This window comes from Aptenodytes patagonicus, chromosome 4 (genome assembly GCF_965638725.1).
Source record: "Aptenodytes patagonicus chromosome 4, bAptPat1.pri.cur, whole genome shotgun sequence".
NCBI classification, from domain to species: Eukaryota; Metazoa; Chordata; class Aves; order Sphenisciformes; family Spheniscidae; genus Aptenodytes; species Aptenodytes patagonicus.
The window spans coordinates 29841043-29865424 of NC_134952.1; the positions used below are offsets into that span (position 1 = coordinate 29841043).

Here is a 24382-nt window from a genome sequence, read left to right on the forward strand (position 1 = left end):
ACGGTGACATCAGCTCTGGCTTTCAGGCTAAATTTAAGCCCAAATCAAACTCAGAACAGTTTCTAAGTTCAACTCTGTGCACTATATCACCCCCTTTTAGCATTTATGAGCTTTTATGCTATTTCCCCTGAGCAGTCAAAACATACTGAGTGTCAGATCAAATGCAATAAATATCAACGTGACTTTAATTGTATATTTTTTAAGAAAAGCACTATACATTAGCAATTTTAAAAGTATAACAAGTTTAAATGCAGCATACTTGTCTATTTCTTATTCTGAGATATATACCTGCATATGTATTTCTTCTTTATTCGTCTTTTACATGTACATAGGAAAACCAATTAAAATAGGTAACTATGAACTGTCTCCAGGTCTACATAATTAGAGTCAACAAAGTCAAGCAAAAAATCTAGAAAATCTATTAACATGTTTACTGTAGATCTGGAAAAGGATAAAAACAGTAAAGTTACAAGATTACAGGTAACACAATGCTAGCCAAGTTAGTCAAGATTTTAAAAGGCAAGAAATTTCAAAGAAGCCTCAGCCAAGTTAGTTGATACGTGGCAGCTGTAATTCAGCATAGACTATTGCAGCATAATGCACACAGGAAGGGAGAATTGAACATCCACACATAGAGTTCTCTGCTTTACTGCCAGCTTCCACTGACATTTTATCTGAAAACCATTTTGGTGGAGCAGAGGAAAAGCTCTAGCACAGTCAACATTAGTCTTAGCTACAAAGAAGAACTGTTCAATGCCTTTCCCAGTAAGGATCGGCACCATCTGTGGGAGCACTTCGTTACCTGAGAGCTGTCAAACAGACTAACATGTTACCACTGGAGCACAGAAAGCCTCTCAGTAAGCAGGTGCAATTGCATCCGAAAGTCCACACATGCAAGCAAATAACACAGCCCAAATGAGACACACTGCCTATACAAACACTTCTCTCATCCATATGACTGGTAAGTCAAAAAGACCCAGCTCTTCTTGCTGGAAAGCAGAAGCACTAAGGCAGCTAGATGGTGGCATCTACTAACACCAACCTGTTCACACTGAATAAATATCAAAACTCCAACTGGACAGCATAATAGCCTTCCATAACCTCTAGAGCTAGAGAGTGCATCATAACCATCAAAAATTAGGAAGAAGAGAGGCCTGGATATATAGTAGGAAAGAAAAGACATCTGAGTGGTCTTCGCCAGAAGACTATGTCAGCCTTCTGGATGAGGCAACAGAAAGAAAACATATAAATGGTTAAAAAGATCTCTCATATAAGTTCCTAATGCCCCATCATGACATTTTGTCAATGTGTGGATTCCTTCCTCAAATTTACAGCAGTGCTTTTAGCATTTCTTAAAATATTACAAAAATTTACCAGCAGAAGACTGGGAAGCTAATGTACGTTCGTAACTTATGAATCAATGACCAAAAAGCAGAAGTTGCATACATGCTCTAAGCAGGAAAGATCTCACTCACATTTAAAACAGTTCAAGTTTTCTCAGGCATAATTAAAATTGGGGCACTTATTCCTAAGAATATAATGAAGAAATGTAACTCTGGCTTTGACTTGCAAGTAAAATAGTATTTTTTTTAAAGCATTATTATGCATTGCTGGCTTTGCTTTATTACAAAATATGACATAAATTGAAATTTTTTTACTTAGCTTGAAATCAATGTTTTGTCATTCAGGAAAAAAGAATGATCAATTTCTAAAACGTGCAATGTTTAAAATATGATTAGCTTGTTAACTTAATGTGTATTTATTATATTCTTAATGATACCTCTTACTTTATAATATAATATTTTATTCTACACTATATACATATATTTTAAACAGTGAACACCAAGACTGGGAAGGCATGCCTTGTTTTTCATTCATTTTCTTATCTAATTTAGAAATACAGTTGTGAATGTCCACTGTCTTCACTGTCTATAACTTCAGGGCTATCTGCTGAGATTATCAACAGCACTGTAAATAAAGAAAATCAGAGAGTTACTTGTACCTAAACAATTACATCCTTTATCATAACTGTGAGCTGCCACCACCATTACCATACATGATTTTCTTATCACAACCATTAAATTCCAGAAAGATTCCATAGAGGAAGTGATGTAATTGAAGTGAATTTCAGCTAAACAAACATTACACTGACATGGAAGGTGATTTGGCACAATATTTTGAAAGGAAACAAAACTGCTTTGAAGTGTAAAATGTCAACCAGCTCTCAATGGAAAGAACAACATGTACAGAGACCTAGAAATACATGTAATTGTTAAGTATGGCTCTCTTACAGAAACAACTAACACATTCAGAAATGCTTGAGAGAACTTCACCCATATAAGTCCATGGGACCCAAGAGGCTGCACCTAAGGGTCCTGAGCAAACTGTCCAGTGCTCTTGCAAGGCCTATCTCTGTCATCTCTGAAAGGTCATGGACATCAGTTGCTCACAACTAGAAAAAGGCAAATGTTGCACCCATCTTCAAATAAAGGCCAAAAAGGTCAAGCTGGGTAACTTCAAGCTGGTCAGCCTGATTTAGTCCCGAGGAAAATCACAGAGCAAGTCCTCCTTGAACACATTTCTGGACACAGGAAGATGATGATCGGGAACAGTCAGCATAGATTTATCAAGGGTAAATCATGGCTGACCAGCCTGATTGCCTGTTATGATAAAATAACTAGATATGTAGTACTGGGATCTGTCCTGTTTGTCATCTTTATCAGGGACCTGGAAGAGATGACCAAGTGTGCTCTTGTCAAGTTTGCAGATGACACCAAACTGTTCCCACAATGTGGGAACAATGTACTTGATGGTAGAGCTGCCATTCAGAGGGACCTAAACAGGCTGGAAGAATGGGCCAAGAGGAAATTTATGAAATTTAACAAGGATGAGTCCTGCACTTTGGGAAGAAAGAACCCACTGTAATGATACAGGCTAGATACTGACTGACTGGGGGGCAGCTCTGCTGAAAACAACCTGGGGGTCTTGGTAGACAGGAAGCTGGACATAAGCCAGCAGTGTGTCCTGGCAGCAAAGCAGACCAACAGTATCCTGGCCTGTATCACACAACCACACAGTCAGTATATAATGGGAAAGGATTGTCCCCCTCTGCTCAGCACTTGCTAGCCTGCATGTGAATACTGTGTCCAGTTTTGGCTGCTCCAATACAGGAAAGACACTGACAAACAACAGCGAATCCAGGGGAGGGCCACCAAGCTGGTCAGAGGCTGGAACACTCACCTGCGGGACCGGCTGAGGGAACTGGGCTCCTTCAGCCAGAATAAGAGACAGCTTGGGGGTAACATCAACCACTACGCCCTTCAGAACCCATGGGGAGGGTTATGGAGTCTAGCTATTCACAGTGGTGTATGGTGGGGGGATGGGAGACAACTGACATAAGCTGAAACAAGAGATGTTCAGACAGGATATAAAGAACTTTTTCAGCATGAAATTAGGGAGTGAAACAGGTTATCCAGAGAGGTTGTGCGGTCTCCATCCTTGCATGTTTTCAAGACATAACTAGGTAACGCCCTGAATACATAATCAATGTACTTCTGCTCCACTGAAGAGACAAGGAATATCATGATAACAATGAACAGTTTCAGTAAAATGAAATTACTGTTTGAGCTATTTAAATTTGGTCTGTTGAGGGAAATTCACATAGAAAATGAGAACAAAACTGAAAGAAGTATCACAAACTAACATAAAATAAGGAATTTGAACTGAATATACTGAATTTTTTCATAAAGTTGGGCAAACTGCAAATTCTTGATGTTACTGGAATTTTGAAACAACTTGAAGAGCTATTACAGAAGTAGTTACCCAAAAGAAAATAAATTGCCTAGCCAAGAACAATTCAGTATTCTGATATTTTGTTTGAAGTTTCAGAAATAAATACATATAAAAACACACACACACACTCTTCTAAGTATCATTTTACTTAAAGTAGATTATAGTAAGTCTAGTCATTAATGAAAGTTGTCATATTTGAAATAGCTAATTTATCGCAAAAATATAAATGCATGACTCTGAATCCTTACCATATTCTTTACTGTAAGGATACACAGTCTCCTCAGTGTTCGAAAGGAAACAAAGGGCTATTTCAAGAAATAGGTCAATCTGTCACTCAGGTTTACATCTTGGGGATCGTTGTCAGCCTGTGCATTGTGTCTTCACATCAAGCCCACATTTAGATCACACATACCACATCTAACATGTTTTCTCCCATACCCCTACAGTGATTAAATTTGCAACATGACATTTTGCAGTTTATATCTAAATTACTGCAGAACCTTTTGGGCTTTAGAAAATGTAATTTTGCTTCATTCATGACCATTCATAATACCATGGAAAAGATCTTTTTCCTAGTACCCCACTTAAATCATATCATCTTTCTTTTTGTGTCTGACTCTTGGTTGTACCTGCCCACCCCAAAAATGTGGCTAGAACTCCATGTTCAGGCACAAGTAAGTGGCGTGTACTGAAAAAGTCCACAGTACCAAACAGTTCCCTTAGTGCCTCATTCTACAGTAATAGAGAAAAACACAGTACTATTAGCAACCGTGTGATACGGCAACAAACCCCAAAAGCAAGGTATAAAAAGCTGCTAGAGCTGCCTGACTACTAGCGGTAACATGAAGAAATTGGTGTAAAGCAAAATATTCACTTGCATAAGTATTCTGAAGTCAGTATGGTTGCCTTTCTCTGCTTAGTAGCTAACAAGAGGAATGTACTGCCAATGTTGTTACTGAGTTCATTACATACTCTAGTTGGAACCACTGTTTCAAAATAGGTATCTTCAGAGTTATATTCTCCAGGTAGTGCTAAGGATTTTCACACAATGCACTTTATGTGGTGCAGTACTGAAGTTATCTCAGAAACAAGCCAAGGACCTTTATCTCTAAAATTGTCTCTTGCAGCTTCCTAGTTGGCAGCTTACTTACTGCCTGGAAAGAAGCAGATATATTCTAAAATAGTACTTTTCACCACCAGATTGCGATGTGTTGAAAGGCAGAAAATTTCAACACCATAAAGCACATATCTGGCTGTGTACAAAACCAAGAACAAATGGTCCCTCCTGATGACAGGAAGAGCTGCCACTTATTAGTTCTGCACATTGTACTGGCTAATTAAAAGTTTATTATCTGACCTGTAATGGCTCTTCAGATAACGATGTTCTAAAACACTCTTCTGTTTTTTACAGAACCTACTTGATACGGAGAGAAAGAAAGGGCACAGCAAGAGCCCTGCAGTAGACATCGCTGCCTCCTGACTGGAGCCTGAGAATCTCCCTAAATAAAGGGGATTTGACAAGGCAAGTGACTGTCTCCAGTCACTTTCATTTAGGGTTTTGGATGTTTTCTAGCTTTTCATTTTTAACTAATCTACTACTTCTAAAAAGCTGTATTAGCATAATCACATGTGGGCAGAGGTATTCACATGAGCAGACCCACTGGTTTAACAGAGGCTCCCTAATACAGAAAATGTCAAAAGCAAAGCCGCTACTTACTATGGAAGGTGCTTGAGTTCCAAAATATCTGTAAGAAATAAGATGCCACATAACTAAAATGGAGTATTGATTTGATCTATTTGTGGATGCTAGACATTTAATTTATTCAGACTGATATGCTTAGAGTTAATCTCTTGTTTATTTTTTAGGAAAACACACAATACACTACAAAATTACATTACAGTGAAAAGAAACGTAAGCAGTGGTTCTACCTCAATAACTGTAAGTGGTTCCCACTGGTCCAATGGAGCATATCTGATGATCACAAAGTTATTTGAAGGCAGTATATTCTGCCGACTTTTTTTTTTCCAAAGAAGTGATAGCAGGGATGTTACTTGAATTTAACAAGTCTGTGACTGAGATCTACTTGAGTTTACCACAGCTAACCGAATTTATACTGCTCTTATGTTTTTTACAAATGTGACTGCTATTTGAAAAAAAAATCACAAACATTTCTTGAGGACTCTCAGATGAAGTTTTATACAAGTGTGATGTATTCGATATGATCTCTGTCCTCGACCCACACCTAAATCATTAACTTCCAAAGCACCACATAGCAGCTATAGCCTGACATATAGCCATCAGGTAATAGTAGTACGAGTACGCTCATTTCTTCAAATGTAACAAATGAACAAAAGTTCAATATATGGTTCATTGTTTCCAAAGGTCTTTCAACATACTGATCATTCATTTCAATGGAAATTTTACAAATAATAGTAAAAAGTTATATTAAAATATAACTATGCACAGTTATATTTACACATAATAGCTAGAAAGTTTCTAAAAAATGTTAGGAGTAATTTTTTTCAGAAGATTCATCTATATGAAAAAATCACAAAAATAAAAAGTTCACCTCATTTGTTTAGCTTATGCAGTCTGCCATTTGAATATTACAGTGCAGTGTAAATGTTTGGATATATACACAGCACAATAATAATTTAGAAATTACTAGGCTTCTAAAAGACAACTGCATAGTGATTAAATAAGCCAAGCAGAATTTGCAGTCTCTAGAGAAGCTCTGACAAATCAGAAAACATAGGATTATCCAGCAATTACTGCAATATTTGGCCCAGTTTCAATGTTCAGTCATGTGTGCTCCATAAATTAAATATTTCTGGATAATGATCAAGTTTAGTATGGACATACTGCTTAATCTACTGAAGGATGAAAAGATCATTAAAAATCTCCATCTTGATTAGTCTTATTTACAGCTACTTAGAGACCAATCATTTTAAAAATAAACTGGCAGGTCTATGGCAATCTTACCATAATTTATTTGGCGCCAGTGGCAGGCACAGAAGCAGGTTATAACATATTAGGGTGCGATTCTGCTCTTCGGGATATTAATGGAAAAAACTCTTGCTGAAGATGGGGTTTGATGAAAGAACAGGTATGTGACATTTTTAACTCTGTGGTTGGTTTCCCCACACTTAAAAGTTCATATTTCAGTTATTTCAGCTGCATAGAAATATCAACATTAAGAATCATATGGCACCAAAAGAAATAAAAACGTTCTTTATAGTTTCTTAAATATTAAGGGTAAAGAGAATAAATAAGGGGTTTTAATTTGCATAGGGTATCTTCAGAGAAGCCATTTATCAAAAGAGTTTTGTATCAAATATTCATTGAAGCAGATATATACAAAACAGCATATGCTCTAAAACTATTATGTTAACTGATTTTAAGCTTCCAAAGAGGCTACACACTGCCTGAGAGCAGATGATCTGACTTCCTCTTCATGCCAATCACCTAGAGTTCACTTGAATTGGAATTCAAATTGCCTGATTATAATCCTACATGGATCTAGTCCTTATCACTCACTTAAAGATGTTTTACATTTTTAGATTAATTCTTTTCAGAAATTACTCCTTCTGTAATACTGACTTCTCTTCTTTGCAATCCCATTACCATGCACAGGGCTCATCAGTAGACTCTGTAAGTCACTTAAGTGGTTGTTTTGAGCACTAGAAATTATCAAAGAAGTATGCTACAAGAAGCAGTAAGGAGGGGAAAGATCCTTTAGGCAACTGTTTTCCTCTTGCTGCAGAATTTAACAGATTTTCTAAAGAACAATTGTTCAAGGTAGCTCAAGGGTCTGGCTCTCAAACTCAGCAGCCACTGAGGGCATGGCTCTTGAGATGTCTTTTCTGGAACCAGCATATGCAGCTCTTGTTCCCAAATGTCTACGTCTGTTTCTGTGCTGCTTTCAGTTTTGCAATAACAGCTGTTTGTAGGCTGTATAGTAAGCCAAGTCAAGTAACTGATTCAGCTGAAAAGTAATGTGACAAAAAAAAAAAAAGTATTCTTTTTTCTCATCTGACAACTGAATTGGCCCCTCCAAAGGGATACAGGCAAAGCAGGAATAAGCTGTCAGGAGAGGGAGAGGTAGAAATTGCTAAAGCTGACAAAAGCATTAAATAAAATACACAACTAACCATCCTGCAGGGACTCTCCATGCAAGCTGGTAAATTCTAGAATATATCTAGTGCTCATTTTTTTCAGTGGCATTTCTTTGTGTCTTCACATTAGTATCTCCACTGGCAAAAACACTGCCACAGCCATGCCCTATTGAGAAATTCATTATTGCAATGTTACAGATTAAAACAATAGAGGGTAAATAACTTGCAAAAGGTTATAAATGAAGTTGGCATGCCAGAGCTGAAAATACAACATGAAGATCACTCTTAGAACACACAACTGTTGACTGCACCTGTTCTGGCTAAAGGTCACATTTGCGGTTCAGTAGACAACCTGACTGAAGGCAGACTGATGAACATTTTCAGCTACTGCTGGTCCTCATTACTGTTCTTTTCCCAACTCCATCCCTTCAGTTGTTCCAGGATAACTGTTTCTGTGGCCACACAGTAAGCCGTTTCCAGGTATTGAGCCAAGTTAAAAACAACTGTAGGGTATTTTGCTGGATTTTTTCAACCAAATCTGTTTAAGGAAAAGTTTAAACTGGCATGGCTACCAGAGGAAATATTAATCATACTACAGCCTTGCTGTAGAGCACTGCGGGGTAATCCACTATATCATTCACAGGCACACAGGCTAAGAATGATGATAGATCTAAGATCTGAGGCAGAACAAAGGAACCCGTAATACAATTGTGAGACACTGCTGGCATAGGGGGACGGGGACAGGGACAAACTGAAAAACCCAGGAAACATGCAAAAATTATGGGAAGAAAAAAACTGAGTTTATCCTTTGTGTTCCTACAGTCCTGAAATCACACAAGTTGAAGTGACAAGCTGACAGACCAGACATTGTTAGTTCTAATTGTCATTAATGCTTTTCGAGATTTTCTAACAATAAAGACTTCCACAGAATATAAATGTCACAGAAGGAAGTTTCTATAGTAGAGCAAACACCCACACCCAGCATTACAGATTTTGAGAGCAATAGTTCTTGTGAAATCTTTCTGTGTACCCTCTCACAGTACTCCAACACGCAGAGCAGCATATACAGAGCCACTGAATAGAGCTGTATGAGGCAAGCTCATAAAAATCTCAATACTACTTTTTGATTCATGGATTTGTAAATAAATGGGCTGTTTAAGGTTTCAATTTCACATAATCAAGAAAACCATGTATTTCTGTCTTTCATTGTTCAGTTTTCATCTTTATCTTGCAAGTTATTTGGAAAGATTGTATTTTCTTTTCTATTTTGTCTCCAGAAATGGGTTTAAATCTGAAATTTGCTTCTTTACATAGAAATAAAATCTGAAAAGAAAGCAAGATTATTTTAGATTTTTGTGGTTATTTCATTTGACAAAATCATATTGAATCCATATAGCAACATTTAGGGAAGGCGCCTCAACTCCATGCAACACTTTGTAGTACTGAATGCAGAGCTAGCTGCACATATTTTCTGACTTCCCACCTTGTTTTTAGCTAGAATGCATGTACTGTTTTCTTGAAGCAGGTTCCTGTGTATAAGTACAAAGATGCATAATTAACCTGTAAAAAGACTACATAGGACCCACAGTCTGAGAAACACCTAACATCTTAAAGGAGAAAAAAGGCCTCAGAGGTGATCCTGGCAAAAGGTAGCAGCAGCTCAGTTCCCCTGAGGTGCAAGACTGAAGAATGGCTCCAGTTGTTTACACAAGATTAAGGCCTATATTAATTGGCTGAATTGCTGGTAGATGCCCACTCATCTGCCCTGCAGGGACTGAGTGTAAGGATTTACAGCTAGAGCAGAAAGCAGAAAGTTCTCACTCATGAATATCTGATCTGCTGTCACAAGGTTGGCAAATACAGATGAGCCACAAGAGGAACGCACTTTCCAAGACATTGAAAAAAGCCTGGTTTATACAATGAGAATGAAAAAGATGGAGATACTGAATGGATTGCCTGGAGCATGGAAGAGCATGCAATCTGTTTATAGGCTATGAGGACACGAAAGTCTCAGAACCAAATGAGATGAAAAAATTGGACTGGAATCTGTTCTGTGGGCCCACACAGATGCCTTATATTTTTTCCTCTAAAAATTACAGGTCCAGTTAACTATTCCTTAATAGTTGCCATATCTGGTGGCAACAGAAAAGAGACAGCTAAAGAGTTTCACTCGCAAAAGTCTTAGAACAGATCACTGATATCCAAGAGTACCATACTTAACAAAGAGCTCACACAGAACTCTGAAGGCTATTGAGACAGAGGAAGGAAATATAAATTCCTGATTCCAGTGTAAGTGGAACTGGGAACAAATCCAAAGATACCATTAGATTAAAAAGACTCCTCTTATCCATCCAGAAATGAATAAAGGAGGCAGCAGCTGCCATTGAATTTAACATCTTCTACATCAGCTGCTGTTGAATTTAACATCTCTTTCAGGCCTAGCAATGCTCTTTGGACAATGTGGCCCAACTCAGCTGATATCCATTAAAGACAGACACATACAGTCTCTACGATGCGGGTTAGAATTTTTAGTCAGTGTAATCATTTATTTTGTAGACAAACCCCAGATAAATTATTTTGACCAAAATAAGGAGTCATTTCTATCTGGAATCAGCAACAAACAGAAATTCAGAAATCCACTCTGACCCTTCAGTCACTTTCTGGATATGACAGCACCGTATGTCACAGCTGAGCTTATAATACTGTAACACCTAATGTATACCCTGTACAGCAAAAGCAGTTTCTCTGTTCTACCATACTTAGCAAAGTGCTATATAAATTTTGCCATATAGTGTTGAAATTATTACTACAAAAAAGCTAGCGAAATGATTTAATGTGTTTTGCATGACGACTATAATCAGCTGAGAGGATCTGTCTTGACTAAAGCAGCGAGCCCTTCCAGATTTCTCTTACTGATCCCATCACTTGATTCAAACATGACAGTGAAAATGGGCGAGACATAGTAAATTAATTCATTAGAGCTATAGTTCAGGCAGGAATTAGTTTAAACAAATATTTTTAAGAATATTGCTACAATTATGAGCTATTTTTACAATCTTGTACTATCTGCCAAAACTTCTCCTAAATGAAGTCAAATTTCTGAAAATTCTTGCCTGATATTTATCATGCAAATGCTGAACACACTGTTGATTTAGTATATAGAAATGTCTCCTGAAAAAAAGAAGCTCCTAATATGCCTGAGAATCCAGGTTACAAGATCTTTTGATGTTGGCAAACAAAATTCACACTTGGCAAAGACAAGCTGTCACACTGAAATGGAAGTCCTCTGAATCACAGAAAGCTATTTCAACCACAGCACTGCTACAGAAATTCTGGAGTAACAGTGAGTAAATCATACACTGCACAGCTGCTCTAACTATTTGTATGACCAGGATAATAAAGGCACCCAAAACAACATTGTGCCTAAAGGACAGCCTCCCATTTCCACAGATCACTGTGATAGATATCCTTAATTCCACGTAGCTTTCCAGAACTCATGTTTCCCTGTGCACTTCAGAGCACTGTCGAAAGGAAGACCTCAAGAATCAGCCTAAGTCAAACCTTTTTAAGCTGCATCTTGTCAGGAATCCTAAAGAATCACAGACACCTATCACTCATTTACACTCTAGACTCCTCTCTGTTGAGTAGAAATTCATTGTAATCCATTATCATGTTGCTTCCTCACATTAAAGTTGTTTCACAAACACTTCAAGCTGGCAGGAGCAGATGTCATCGAAAGAAAGAAGCTGTCCTACCCCTCCTCAGCCTGGCTTCTGAACCTCTCCCCACCTCTCTTCCCTCCCTCTTTGTGCCAGCATGACACTTCATGCTGTTACACAATGAATCAGATCAGTCACTCCCAATTTAATTCAGATCAGTTTCCTGATCCAATATGTCATGGAGCCGAACAAATACTCCTGCCAGGACATGGAAAGGGCACTGCTGAGCTGGGGAATAGCAAGCAGGGAAATAGGATAAGACTGATTTGTTCAGCAGCACTACCAAATTATATCAACTTAACATCTACCATGAAACAGTGGTCTGGAACATGTTCTCCAGAGAGGTTGTGGAACCTCCATCCTTAGAGATACTCAAAACTAAATTGGAGATGGCCCTGAGCAATCTCATCCATCTTAGTTGGCCCTGATCTGAACAAGGGGGTGGACTAGAAGAGCTCCAGAGGTCCCTTCCCACCTGAGTGATCCTGTGATTCTAATTTGCCTGTCCTGCTCTGCCTGTGAGTGGTAAGCCTGGTGCTTACCACTACGGTCTCCAGCAGGGCAACAATAACTTCTCACAGGCGAGACAAACTTATGAAAGGTTAGTATGTCTCACTAACTAAACTCTCATTAGTTTTTAACTGCAGGTGGTTTAAAAGTTACTTATTAATGAGCTGGGCACTAAAAGAAGCTAAACATGAGCTGAAAAGCATAAGAATCTTGGAGAATCCTTTAATGACTGTTCAATCCAAAACCCTTTTGTTTATTAACTTCTGCACAGGACAATGTACTCATACCTACTAGAGGAGTTTTGCTATAGTTAGATAAAATGTTCTTTCATCTATACGTTTCTGGTTTTGAGTCCAGGTGCACAAGTCTGATAGGAAAACTACCAGTGTTAATACTCCCACAATGTTTGTGAAAATGCAAGGTTTTACTGAAAGCTCCTGTCCTATAATTATTGCAATTTATTAAATGAAATAAATCTCATTTTGTAAAAACAAAGTGTGTTTTTCTAGCAGATATATTAAATTGCCAAACAAGCATTAACAAAAAGCGATGTTCATTTTATGATTTATTGTAAACAATTACTTCAGTTACTGAAATGATCAGTATTTATTTATAAGTAGTAATATACTGCGTGTGTAGGAGGATGACCTGTGATCCCTAGTTAATATACCAACTTAGAAACCAGAAACCACAGCTTATAATAGATAACACACACAGCAAATCATTACAACAACAGGGCTGGAGGCAATCAATCAGTAAAATATGCATTCATAAAATAACCAGTCCTCCTGATTTTCTTTTCTGCCTCCTTCCCTTCTCTTAACTCCTCTGAGCAGCATTGTGAAATATGTTTTCAAAGGGACATTCCCATGGCCAAATTGTTCTCAAAAATGTTTCTCTGCTTGATAACCTTTTAACTCTGGTCTATCCATAATTCCCCCCAACACGCACACTTTGAAAGAAGATTCTTTTGTGATTTGGAAAAGTTTTCGTGGTCAGTACATCAGATCAGTGGAGAGGGTGAAACACTGCGGGCAAGTTTGATGCTGCCTGCTATGGCAAACCCTGGCTTCACACCCACTGGACCACAAACATCATTCTGGCCAATGTAGGATGCCATTGCCTATATATCTGTATTACTTTTCCAGCTTTTATTTTTTTAATTAATTTCATAAGCCACCCCTTCCTGTAAGGGCCTGTACCTAGCTCCAGTGCCACCCCTAGCTACTGGGAGGGTCAGTGACATGTAGAGTCCTTCTTAGGCCCACCCACACTAGCTGAGCCATGACATTGACAGAGAAGCTTTCAGAGACTCTATGATTTTTCAGAGACGTGTAAGCCAAAATTTGGGGATTAACTGCTGTAGGTATATCCATAGGCACATAAACTTTATAAACAGAAGTTCCCCTAAAGTAAACACATTTTCTCTTCTACTTCCCTTATCTTCCTAGCTTCCAACAGCCATGATAAAGAGCATACCACTTATTAGAGCAACCTCCCTGCCAAATTTCAAGTTACATTGCTCGAAAACTTGGACATACTAGGAACTCTTGGTGATTACAAGAATGCTTTTTCATAAGCAACCCATTTTTTCTTTCTGTTTTTGCCCAGGACAGATATTAGGCATAAAAAAAATTTAAATGGTGCTTCCCCCAAAAAAAAAATTTATACACATCTGGAGAAAGGGTCCTCTAAGAAAACATGTTAATCAACTTGAAATATAGGCATTTCGGCCAATGCCACATCATTACCTATACTTTCCCTAGCAATACTTGCAAAAACAAACTTTATATTTGTAACCTTTATACTGTCTCAGCTTGGGACCAAGTAGTAATGGCTCCTAAGGTGCTGAGTATGACATGTCGACTTCAAGGTCTGAGTTCTGAGGGACAATGCAAAGTGTAATCTTCTCACTAGCACATTTTTTTCTGCCTTATAAGTAACAGTTACACAATACTAATAAAATAACTCATGAAGTATGAAATTATTCATGAGTAATACAGGCTGCATTGAGAAGAAAGATATATCTTCAGAAATGCTACTTCTTGAATGCTGTTTCTTCAAGTTTCTTCATTTTTTTCTTGGCAAGATGGTCAACGCCAATCTTTCAGAAATATGTGAGCATTCCTTTCTTTGAAGTCAGATGTAAACCAGCTGTTTCTTAACTCAACATCTCACTTGTATCTCATGAAGAACACGTTCTAGTCATAGGACAGCAGAAATACAATTTTGTTTCTTGAACGATTATCTTTCCTCATAGTGGGAGTTGGGGTTTGAGGATTTGTTTTCTTCTAATTCCTTTCTCCATGCAAATACTCCGTCAATTTCTGAATCTGCATATTGTAGATTTTCTTTGTTCATATGTATCCATTTATTACTTATTCAATTTTCTGTTTGAACTATCTCTGATTTGATTCACTGTCCCTTTATTTATGAAAAGAATTCAGGTATGTTCAGGACGTTCACTGAAACATGGTTTCAATCATGACGTTGCATATGACATCTGTTATTGTACATAAATATTTCCAAAAGCACACAGGAACTGTTTAGTGCTATTTTACAGATCTCTGAAGCAGACATTTTTGCTACTTTGAATCTCTACCCTGTGCATTACACCTGCCAACCACTTCACTTCCTTATTGGTGTAAATCAGTTCTATTTCACCTTGAATTAGTGCATTATCAATTTGAGGGTAGACTGGAGCTGAAACTGAGTATTTAGACTGTGCAGGAAACACTTTGCTCAATGTTTCTTGGGGCATGTTGACTATCTGCCATTAGCAACTCTATCCTCAACGTTTTACTTCTGAAAGAATTAGACCATGCAATTACTATTATTGTAACTATTGGTGAAATTACAGCTATTGGAAGGCATATTGACTGGTACAAAGGGCACAATGAAAGAAAAAACTACTCATTTGTTCTGCTGGTCTGGGCTTTCTCAAGTAACACACACCCTGTGTGTTCCTCAGTTTTTCTGCTAAACAGTAACAATTATATCAATTTCCTTTGTAGAATGCTTTAAATCAACAATGAAAGACACAAAAATTAGTAACAGTGGCAGACAGAGCACACTATTTGTGTGGGCAAGCATTCACAACTTTATCACACTCTCTTCCTCTCTAATTTTTGTGTTCACTTTTGACAGGACTATATGTGTTTTTCATTAGCTGGTTCTCCAAGGTTGTGTGGTTCAACTAGAACCACAACTAGATTTAAAAACTGAAAGCTGAATTATGGCTCAGTTATGTATTCAAAGACAGATTTTACAACAGTGTGTTTTCTTGCACATAATCAGTCTGTTGGATTCCCAAGGGCTCAAAGCCAAGACACGGCAACATTTAAAACAAAACACGTGATTACAAACATTCTAGATATAAAGCACTTCATCCACTGAACATCACCTCTGCTTTATTCATGATTAAAAAGTTGAAGTTTATAATCTTCTGTTTCAAGGCTGATGAATAGAATAAATGGATCTCCTTGATAGGCAACCATTGCCAAAACTCCAGCTGGAATAGCCTCTTTGAGTCATGTTAACTTGCTTGGTCTAAAGAGGCACCATCAAAAAGAAAGTATATTAAAAGGATGAAGCAACTCCCACAGGGTGTGAAAAGCCAGACTGCAAACTCAGGAAACAACTGGTAGCCACTTTATAAGCATCTGAAAGTAGCCTCCACCCCATGTGCTTGGGCCACGGCAGGAAATACACTGGATGGAGTCATGAGAAGAACACAAAAAGACAAGGCAGTGGGGGTAGGAGAAAACTGTCCCACCTTCTTCCTCAGAGGACTGGTAAGTGATCGTTACCAATGCTGTAGCTTAACTTTTTAAATTGGGTAGCGCCGATTCTAATGAAACCATCGCAGATAGGATTATGATAGGGGATTCTAAATGTCCTTCCAGGAGGGTTTCTCAATACAGTTACTTCAAAAATGACTCTGAAACTGTAACTTCACAAGTGTGTAAAATTTAAACATTTCTTAAAAGCTGCAGAATGGCAAAGTTGTCTGTGCAACTATAATTTGACATTTCCACGCAGGTGCATTATAAAAAGATAGCGTAGCAGCCATGTCACAGACTACCTATCAGAATGCTTACCCAGAGTTCCTAGCAGCTGCTATTTTGTCTTAGCATATTTACTTGCTTTTGTTACCAAAATTAGGTAGATTAAAATAAGACAAACATGCCAGTGGAGGATTGCCTATCCAAACTCATACATATTCATACACCATTCATACACAATTAAACCCATTATGGACTTTGCATAACAGATATTGACTTAAATGTATGCTGATAGCTTCCTGTTCAAAGTCTTAAAATAAAAATTCTTGTTAGCTATGTAAACAAGATCTATGTGACTCAGCCAACTTTTTCTCCTGAACACTTCAAAAGCCTCAATTAACTCTAAAAAATAGTTTTATATAATGTCTTGTTATTTTTAAAAGTCTAAATATGCACTGTGATAAAAGAAAATCAAATAAAAATTAATTTCACTGTAAGCAGGAGAAACAAAGAACATGGATAAGCTTAGAGTGCAGTTCACAAAAGCAGGAAAAGGGAAACAGCCACATCACTGATCTCATTCATGGGTTATACAAAACATGACAGACAGAGATCCCTTACTCTATGAAGTTTGATTCTTTTTCATATTCTAAGAGGACTTGAAAGAAATTTTCTTCCTCTCCTTCCTTGTACCTCACCCCAAATTTGTTTTAAACTGTTGTCGGCTTGTAATAAAAGATACCACACATATTTCTGGATTTGTTTTTTGGACCTAATATTTCATCCTAGTTTATTTCCATAATGAAAATGAGACATTTTCTTCCTTTTTATAAATTACAGAAAACAGATGAAGACAATGAACAAGAAGAAAACACAAAATTGAATTTGCCACTGTGAGTCATAACAGAGCAGCTCTTCAAAGGATATTTGACTGCATACAAACTATTCACAGCTTCTTAGAACCTTTTTCCTATTAACTTCATTTTCACTTGTTAATTTCCCCTGCCCCCAACATACCATGTAGCCCTATTCTGACCTCTTTGGCTTTCTACAAGTCTTTATCTGGCTACTGTTGTCTGTAGCATAGATATTACAGCACAACAAAAATATTTGTTACATATAGACATTAACATGACAAACTCCTTCGAAAGAAAGAGCCTGAAAATCAAAGAAAGCATTTTCCCTTCATTATATTATTTTCTCCTTTAGAATGAACCTGAGAGGGAAAAAAAAAAGGGGGGGCAAAAAAGCAAAAATCAAATTACAGCAGAGTTTTTTCCTCTTACGTTCAGTAGGTATTAGATCACAGCTAAAGTGAAAAAATCATAATGAGTGAAATGAATTTGCAGAGTTTAATCAAGAGGAAAAATAATATTGTACTAAAGACAGAGGATGTAAGTGTTACAGGTTCAGTTCTCTGCTCTACTGCAAATTTCTTGCTCAGTCTTGGCTTCCCTAGCTATTAATGTGACAGTATTACTTTCTCTTCCTATCCTTTACTCATTTTGTTCAGCTGGGCTATAAACTTTCAGAGGCAGGAGGCTGCCCCTCAGTGCATGTCTGTACAGCATCCAGCATAAAAAGCCATGATCTCAGATGGACTCTTTGAGCCCTAACTGAAGACAAACCACTTCAAAACTTTACTTTCAAAGACGTCTGACATGAAAAAAAGCATTGTGAGTAAACAGATACAGAAATAGAAGGTGCATTAGAATTTTACCTTGAGAGCTTATTACACTTTTTAATTTGTATTGCCCTAATACTATTTTCTAGGCAGAGCTTAAATTAAGTTTTACCTCCAAAGATTTGAGACTCTGGGGATCTATCAATGGAAGGCATTTCCTCGGCTTTCTGGAATACACTTTTACACAGAGGATTAGCGGAAGTACTCAAGCTATTAGTTTCTGCTTTAGAAGACAGCATGACAGCGAAGAGGTATTATGAGAATCCATAACCTTCAAATTTATTCCCAGTCTGAAATAAGCCCTGTACATAGGCCTTCAGGATCTTATACAACTTGCCTATTTTACCAAGTCTTTTGATGGAACATGAGTATTCAGAGAGTGCAAGAAATATTAGAAAGCATCATTCAATGAGTCTGTCTGCATTATGCAGTTATAGGTTGACCCACTATGAACTTCTCTATTGATTTTGAATTTTTAAATTTTACATTAGTTTTGGCTTTAAAATACACTCTGTTTTTCTTTCAAAAATCTGAAAACATTGCACACTAACTTTTTTCAGATTTTTTTTTGGTCTTCTTGAATGCAATAGCTGAAGTCTGTAGGACTTGTGGAATCCAATGCAAGTGAGTTGCTATAAATAAACATCCACTACGTTCCAGTAACTGACCTTTGGCCCACTCTTAGTGTCTCCCAAGGTAAAGTAGAATTCACTAGCTTAAACCATTAATCATGACCAATAGCTCTGAGGACAGATCTTTCTTACAACAAATAAAGGACCAGTGTTGCATGTGGCGGTAATAGGTTGCAGTCTAATACTACCCAAAAGGACAAAAGTTACTACCTTGAATGTTTTAGAAGTCATTAGTTAAGCACATCAACTAGTTTAAGATGTTCTTGCATCATTGGTGTTACTTTGCAGGATTGAGTCGTGTTCTCTTAAGCAGTGCTGCTGGACTGTGTTACGACAGGTTTTTTAAGTCTGATTTTGAAGTCATATTGGAAAGATCTCATCCATTCACCCAAGGAGGAAGAAGTTCCATAATGCCTTTAAGTAAACAGCCTCTTACTATGCAAATTATGAGCAAGTAATAAGCAAGCAAGAAGTCTTACTGCATTTCAACTTTCCATGTTCCATTCTCACACAGGTTTTAGTTGTACTTTCAAACTTCACCTTTACTGGAAAGTAGTATTTTAAAGGTACTGTTACATATTTTCTTAAAAGAGCAGGGCTAGCTGATTGTACATCCAGTTGCTGGAATTAAATACAGCTTTTCAAATTAATATATTTTTACTGTCACACATGATTTTCATTGCAGTAAGATACAGAACAATTTTTAAGAGCAACAGTATTGTGGTAGTTAGGTACTAACTACACTGTGTGTTACACAAACACTGAAGATACTCTCTGCCTAGAAACTTAATCTCCTTCAAGTGTTAATGAATACAATGTTTATAAACACATGAAAGATAAACGTGAAACAGATATACGTTTAAATATCAGAGCAAAGCTATGTAATGACAGTACACTGGATGCCAAAGATTAGTGTTTGTAACTTTCCTTCTTGTTGCTTCTTGTAACGCATTGTTATAATTATTGCTCCCATGGCTGCAGCTGCCAACACAGACTCTCTCGACAATACCTAAGAAGAGACATCTGAGCATCACATGAGTTTCATTTCCTCTCTACTGTGTAAGCAGCATTTGTCAAATTATGCTTTACATAAATTTGAAACAATTGTTCTATAAAACAAAGATGTATCAATAGATGAAAAATTATGATCAGAGATGCACTGGCAATTAGAATGAAACAGCTGTAATTGACCAGAGGAACTAGTGACAATGTCAGTAACAACTGTTCTCCATACCAGTGTATGTTTTGTGATACTGCATGTTAAAAACAACCATAGTCCCAAAAAAGGGCTACAGTATATACATACATATACAGATTCATTATCATCAGAGTCCTTCCACAGTGGCTCTTCTGCTTCTCCTTCAGTATGTTTCTACTTCCCAGATTCCCTTATTCAACAGACCTAAAACAGGCCTGTCTCTTCCATTTTCATATCTGCACTCAACACATGCAAAGTAACTTCCCCCTATTATACCAAGAGCTTTTCATAACAAAAAGCTTTCTCCAGATCTCACCGAGAGGAGTTATTGGGGGGGGTGGTTGGGCTGGGGTGAGGGGGGAAGGGAAGGTGTTAAATAACTACTTTATGCAGACATGATGCTTCTTAAAATCCTTATTCTTGGCTTTGAAATACATCTGTTTGCCTGCAACAATTGGATGCTACAAGAAAAACAGTAATCACAAAAATCACTCAGTTGCCTACAGAAAAAAGTATTCTCTTTAAAGAAGAAAGCAGAAGTTAAACTAGGACAACTCAGGTTTAGCAAACTAGATTTAACAAACCAGCACTTTGGCAATCCACCCTTATGGTTCTTCCTTTGGTTGCCAATCAGCCTACATTTTCAGTGTCACCCATGACACACTCCGGAGACGTATGATTACTTAAAGTGAAGTCAGATTCTAACATAATCCTGCATCATTTACAGTCTCACACTGGACTGTCTTCCCGATCAGCCTGCAGGGGCCAGAACAGTTTCCACAAAAAAGATCTTAAAATAAGAATAGAGGGAGGCATTGTGACCTCCAGAATATAAACCAGGGCATGGAAACCAGTTCCAGCTTTGACACTAAAAATTAATGTGAGAAGGTTGCTGCTGTGAAAAAAAAACCCACACACACAAAGAAAAACCCTGACTCTTGAATCTCAAAGTATTTTCGTTGCCACCCAAAACCAGAGAAAAAAACTGCATGTTCCAAACATTAGTTTAACTTCTATTCTTTCTAAATTAGCAAGGCAACTGTCATAATGTTAAGCCCTGCAAGAAAGATGTCTTCAGGAAAGAAATGGAAGAGGAAAGGTAAAAATCTTATCCTTTCACAACTCTATTTATTTGATTGATTTATGAGCTTTGCACTTTTGACGCGCACCACTTACTCTCAAAAGGTTTGTGAAAGTCGAATTCCAAACAAGACAGAATAAGTGAAGCAACAGAGAAATGGCCTCTTCTGTTGTTGAACATTTAAATGCATCCATTTATTACCTGAACCGACTCTTCTTACTTTGTTCTATGATTTCTAGAGACAGCAAGTAGCTTAAGACTGTATGTTATCAGATTCTTTAACTGGAACAATTGTAATACTGAGTTGGAGCCGGGGGGCTATAATTAGTCATGCACTGAATTAAACAGGGTTAATTGAAAATAGTTTTCGGTAGTCTAACAAAGATATGCACACAGGTGTATTTGGATTAAACACCTCAGCCAGTCTAATGGTCAGTCTCGCTCCACCGTTACCCATGCTGCCTTACCTCCACCCTAACCCTATCCATATAATCATCTGTACACACTTTTTTTCTGGGTTAGTTTTCTGCCAGTTTAGTGAGCTTAATTGACCAATCCAGGAATCACCCTGGTGCAATGGAAATGGCAGGCATATAGTGCCTGGAGTGGGACTGTACCTTTCATTGGCAACTATATTTTAGACCAGCTTACCTCATCTCATAGAACTTTTTTCATAAGCATCCTATCCCTTCTAAACTGCATAGCTTTCGGCTTCTTGTTTCTTGTTGTGTTAATTGAATCACTTATTCAATTGCCATACTCTCTTCCACTGAATTTCGCAGTGGAGAAATTGGAAATAAGGAGAAATGAAAATAAGGAGACAAAAATCTACCCTCTCTCTTTCCCCCTCCAGAAACATCAGAGATTGTATACATATTAAAAAAAAAAAAATTCCTTTTTTCCTTTTTGTGCCGTATTTTGATTTTAGCACTGTTAAACTCACTGATCCTTTTTCAAATCAAACTCAATGAAAAAAGTGCATGCACATGATACTAATGCTGTGTAATTATGTAAATACAGAAAACAAGACATGCTTCTTAAGCTTCCAAAACAGTTTATGTCACTCTGAATACATCCTGCTAATCTAATACCATAAAATATATTTAAAATACTAACTTTTCTGAAGGAAAGACTAAAAAAATTTGAAGTTTAATTTAACTAACAGCCACCACACTTTATGCCAATACTATAAATACCCAATACATTTATGTTGTTACAAAGCATTCCATTTCGGCACATCCAGATTGAACAAATGAGGTACAAGAATTTTGGACAACCTTTTTTAAGAAAATAAGCCTGACTGCCCTAATATCCCCATTTTATTCCATACAGTGGCAATATTTTTTCTAAGAGAACTCTATTGCAGTCGGCTTATCATGGCAGAAATGTTGTGAATAGCTTTGACAGACAGGAGTTTTGCAATGAGAAGGTCATAGGCTTAGCTTGGATCTTCCCTTGTCTGATTAGACAGAGGGTATTTTACCACAATTGGCTCTAGTCACTGACTGATTTTCGTTCCCAAATACCTGTCATCACCGTCACTGATGCATTCAGGAAGAGCAAGACTACAGCCAAACAGCATGATGTGTTGATAGCAGCTGAGACGATTGAGATAACTGAAGAACTTCAGGAACTTTTCCATTTCAATACTTTTGACAATGGAAAGAACTGAAGTTATAGTGGTGTAGTTATATGGCAGCATTTGGCACTGGCTGTTGGTGATATTTATGCAGGCACCTGTGAAATCAAAACAATATATTTAGAACAAAAGTATCACCATTTAATAGTTGGTTCAAAGCATATATTGAATTGACTAGTCAGCACATACAATACATAAGCAATGCCTGTACCTCACAGATAAGATGGCATTCCATAATGCTATCATAATACTGTCAAAAAATAAGTATCTAAGAAAAAAAGGATCTGGAGAAGCTTGGTAGCTTAGTTTGGAAAACCAAATAAACTCTTAGATATTTTCACAATCCTCTGACTCTCTACAAAACTGGACTAGAAATAACATAAAACAAATTTCTTTCTGACACAGGTTGGATGAACACTCCGTAAGAATAGCCTGGATACAGCCAACTTTGGCTGAAACTAAAAATGGAAGTCATACAAAAAAATTAAGGCTAATTGGGTTCTGAAGCTGCTCTGGTTTTGGTGTTTCCGTAAAGTTTCTCTTTTTGCTACCATTCTACTTTGCAGCTGGCTTTCCTGCCAAAATCATCAACTTGCTTACCTATTTTTCCCAAGGTGATGGTTTTACCTCCACAGTCTTTCTTCTCTATCCTACCAACATAGAATTATCTCATTTTACAAGTTGAACACCTACCCTGTCCTAAACTGTTGTCCCACTCTTGACCTACCAGAGGAACCTTTCTCTGCTAATGCCCTGTCACGTGCAGTAGGCTCTCTCAGTTATGCATTATCAGCGGGTTAACTTACTACATGAAGTTCTTAAGAGTGAGTTTCCCAAGCCATACACCAAATTCAGAATTTTCATCAAGAACAAAACTATTAAAATCTAATATTTATGACAGCTCCCTACTTTGATGAAGGCCTTTCTAGGCCATCTAGTCAGGCTCTGGCAGCATTTTTTTCACACTCAGAGCATATCCACACTGTACAATAAGCAGGGACCTCAGCTCATTCTCAAGACTAGACTCTGCCACTAATCATGCTGTAAATCATCCCAACTCTAGCCTTCTGAAGGGGGAAAACTCATGAGCGCATTCAAGCCTTAGCTCTCCTGTTCTCATTATCTGAGCAAACTGGATATAGGTAGCACCGAATAGAGTAGATCCTTTCCATCGTCAGACGTTTTGGGACTGGCTTCTTCCAAGAATTGTGTGGGTCATTTACACCCAACCTCCCGACTTGATAAAAGCTGGGGACGTAAAGCACACTGGATTCAGCTCTAAGGGTTCAGCAAGTCTGTCTCTTCTTCAGCTTTCAGTCTAGACCCAGTCTCCACTGTCTAAATGCACTAGTGGCAAATTCTGTATCTATGCACTAATATAACCTCACATAAGAGTAGGGAAAGCAAAGCACAATGAAGAAAAATTTCATTAGAGCTTTTTCAAGCTGCAATGTCTTTGAAGGGATGGACAAAAAAGGTGGGTTTCAAATTTTATCTAGACTTGGTAAAAAACAATCCCTATTTTTTTAGTGCCTGATGAGTATACTCAAAGCTCCCCCCTTTGCCTTCTGCCTCTCCAGAAATCTCAACAAAAACTAAGGAATTGAATCTTGCCCCACTGAAATAACAGCAAGTCTCTTCCCTCATTCTAATCAAGCTAAAACTATGTCCACAAGTCCCAATTTAAGATTCCCCCCCTCCCAGTACTGCCAACAAGAAATCTTAGCACCAGTGTACACCCATTTTCTGCTACAATCTCTTCTCATTCCCACAGTACAATGACTAATGGATCTGTTCATCCAGGAATCACATTTTTCCATATTATTCAGGGACAGATTCTCCATTCAGAACTAAAAGTAAATGCTAGGAGGTCAGCAAAAACGTGGTGAGCCTCCAAATTAAGAGAACTTTTCAAAACTGCAGAGTGCAGTTTTCAGAAGTGACTGTATCAGTTAGTACCACAAGCCAATGATTTTCAGTGCAACTTCTGAAGTTGTACAGGTATTT

General features: G+C 37.6%; 1 protein-coding gene across 1 annotated transcript in view; it reads right to left on the minus strand.

Moving 5' to 3' along the window:
* Positions 1–24382, minus strand: part of CORIN (corin, serine peptidase) — a 166568-nt gene that overhangs the window by 84745 nt on the left and 57441 nt on the right. Inside the window, exon 4 of the mRNA XM_076336202.1 lies at positions 22263–22473. Within this exon, the coding sequence (XP_076192317.1) occupies positions 22263–22473 (211 nt within the window). The remainder of the gene's footprint in view (positions 1–22262; positions 22474–24382) is intronic.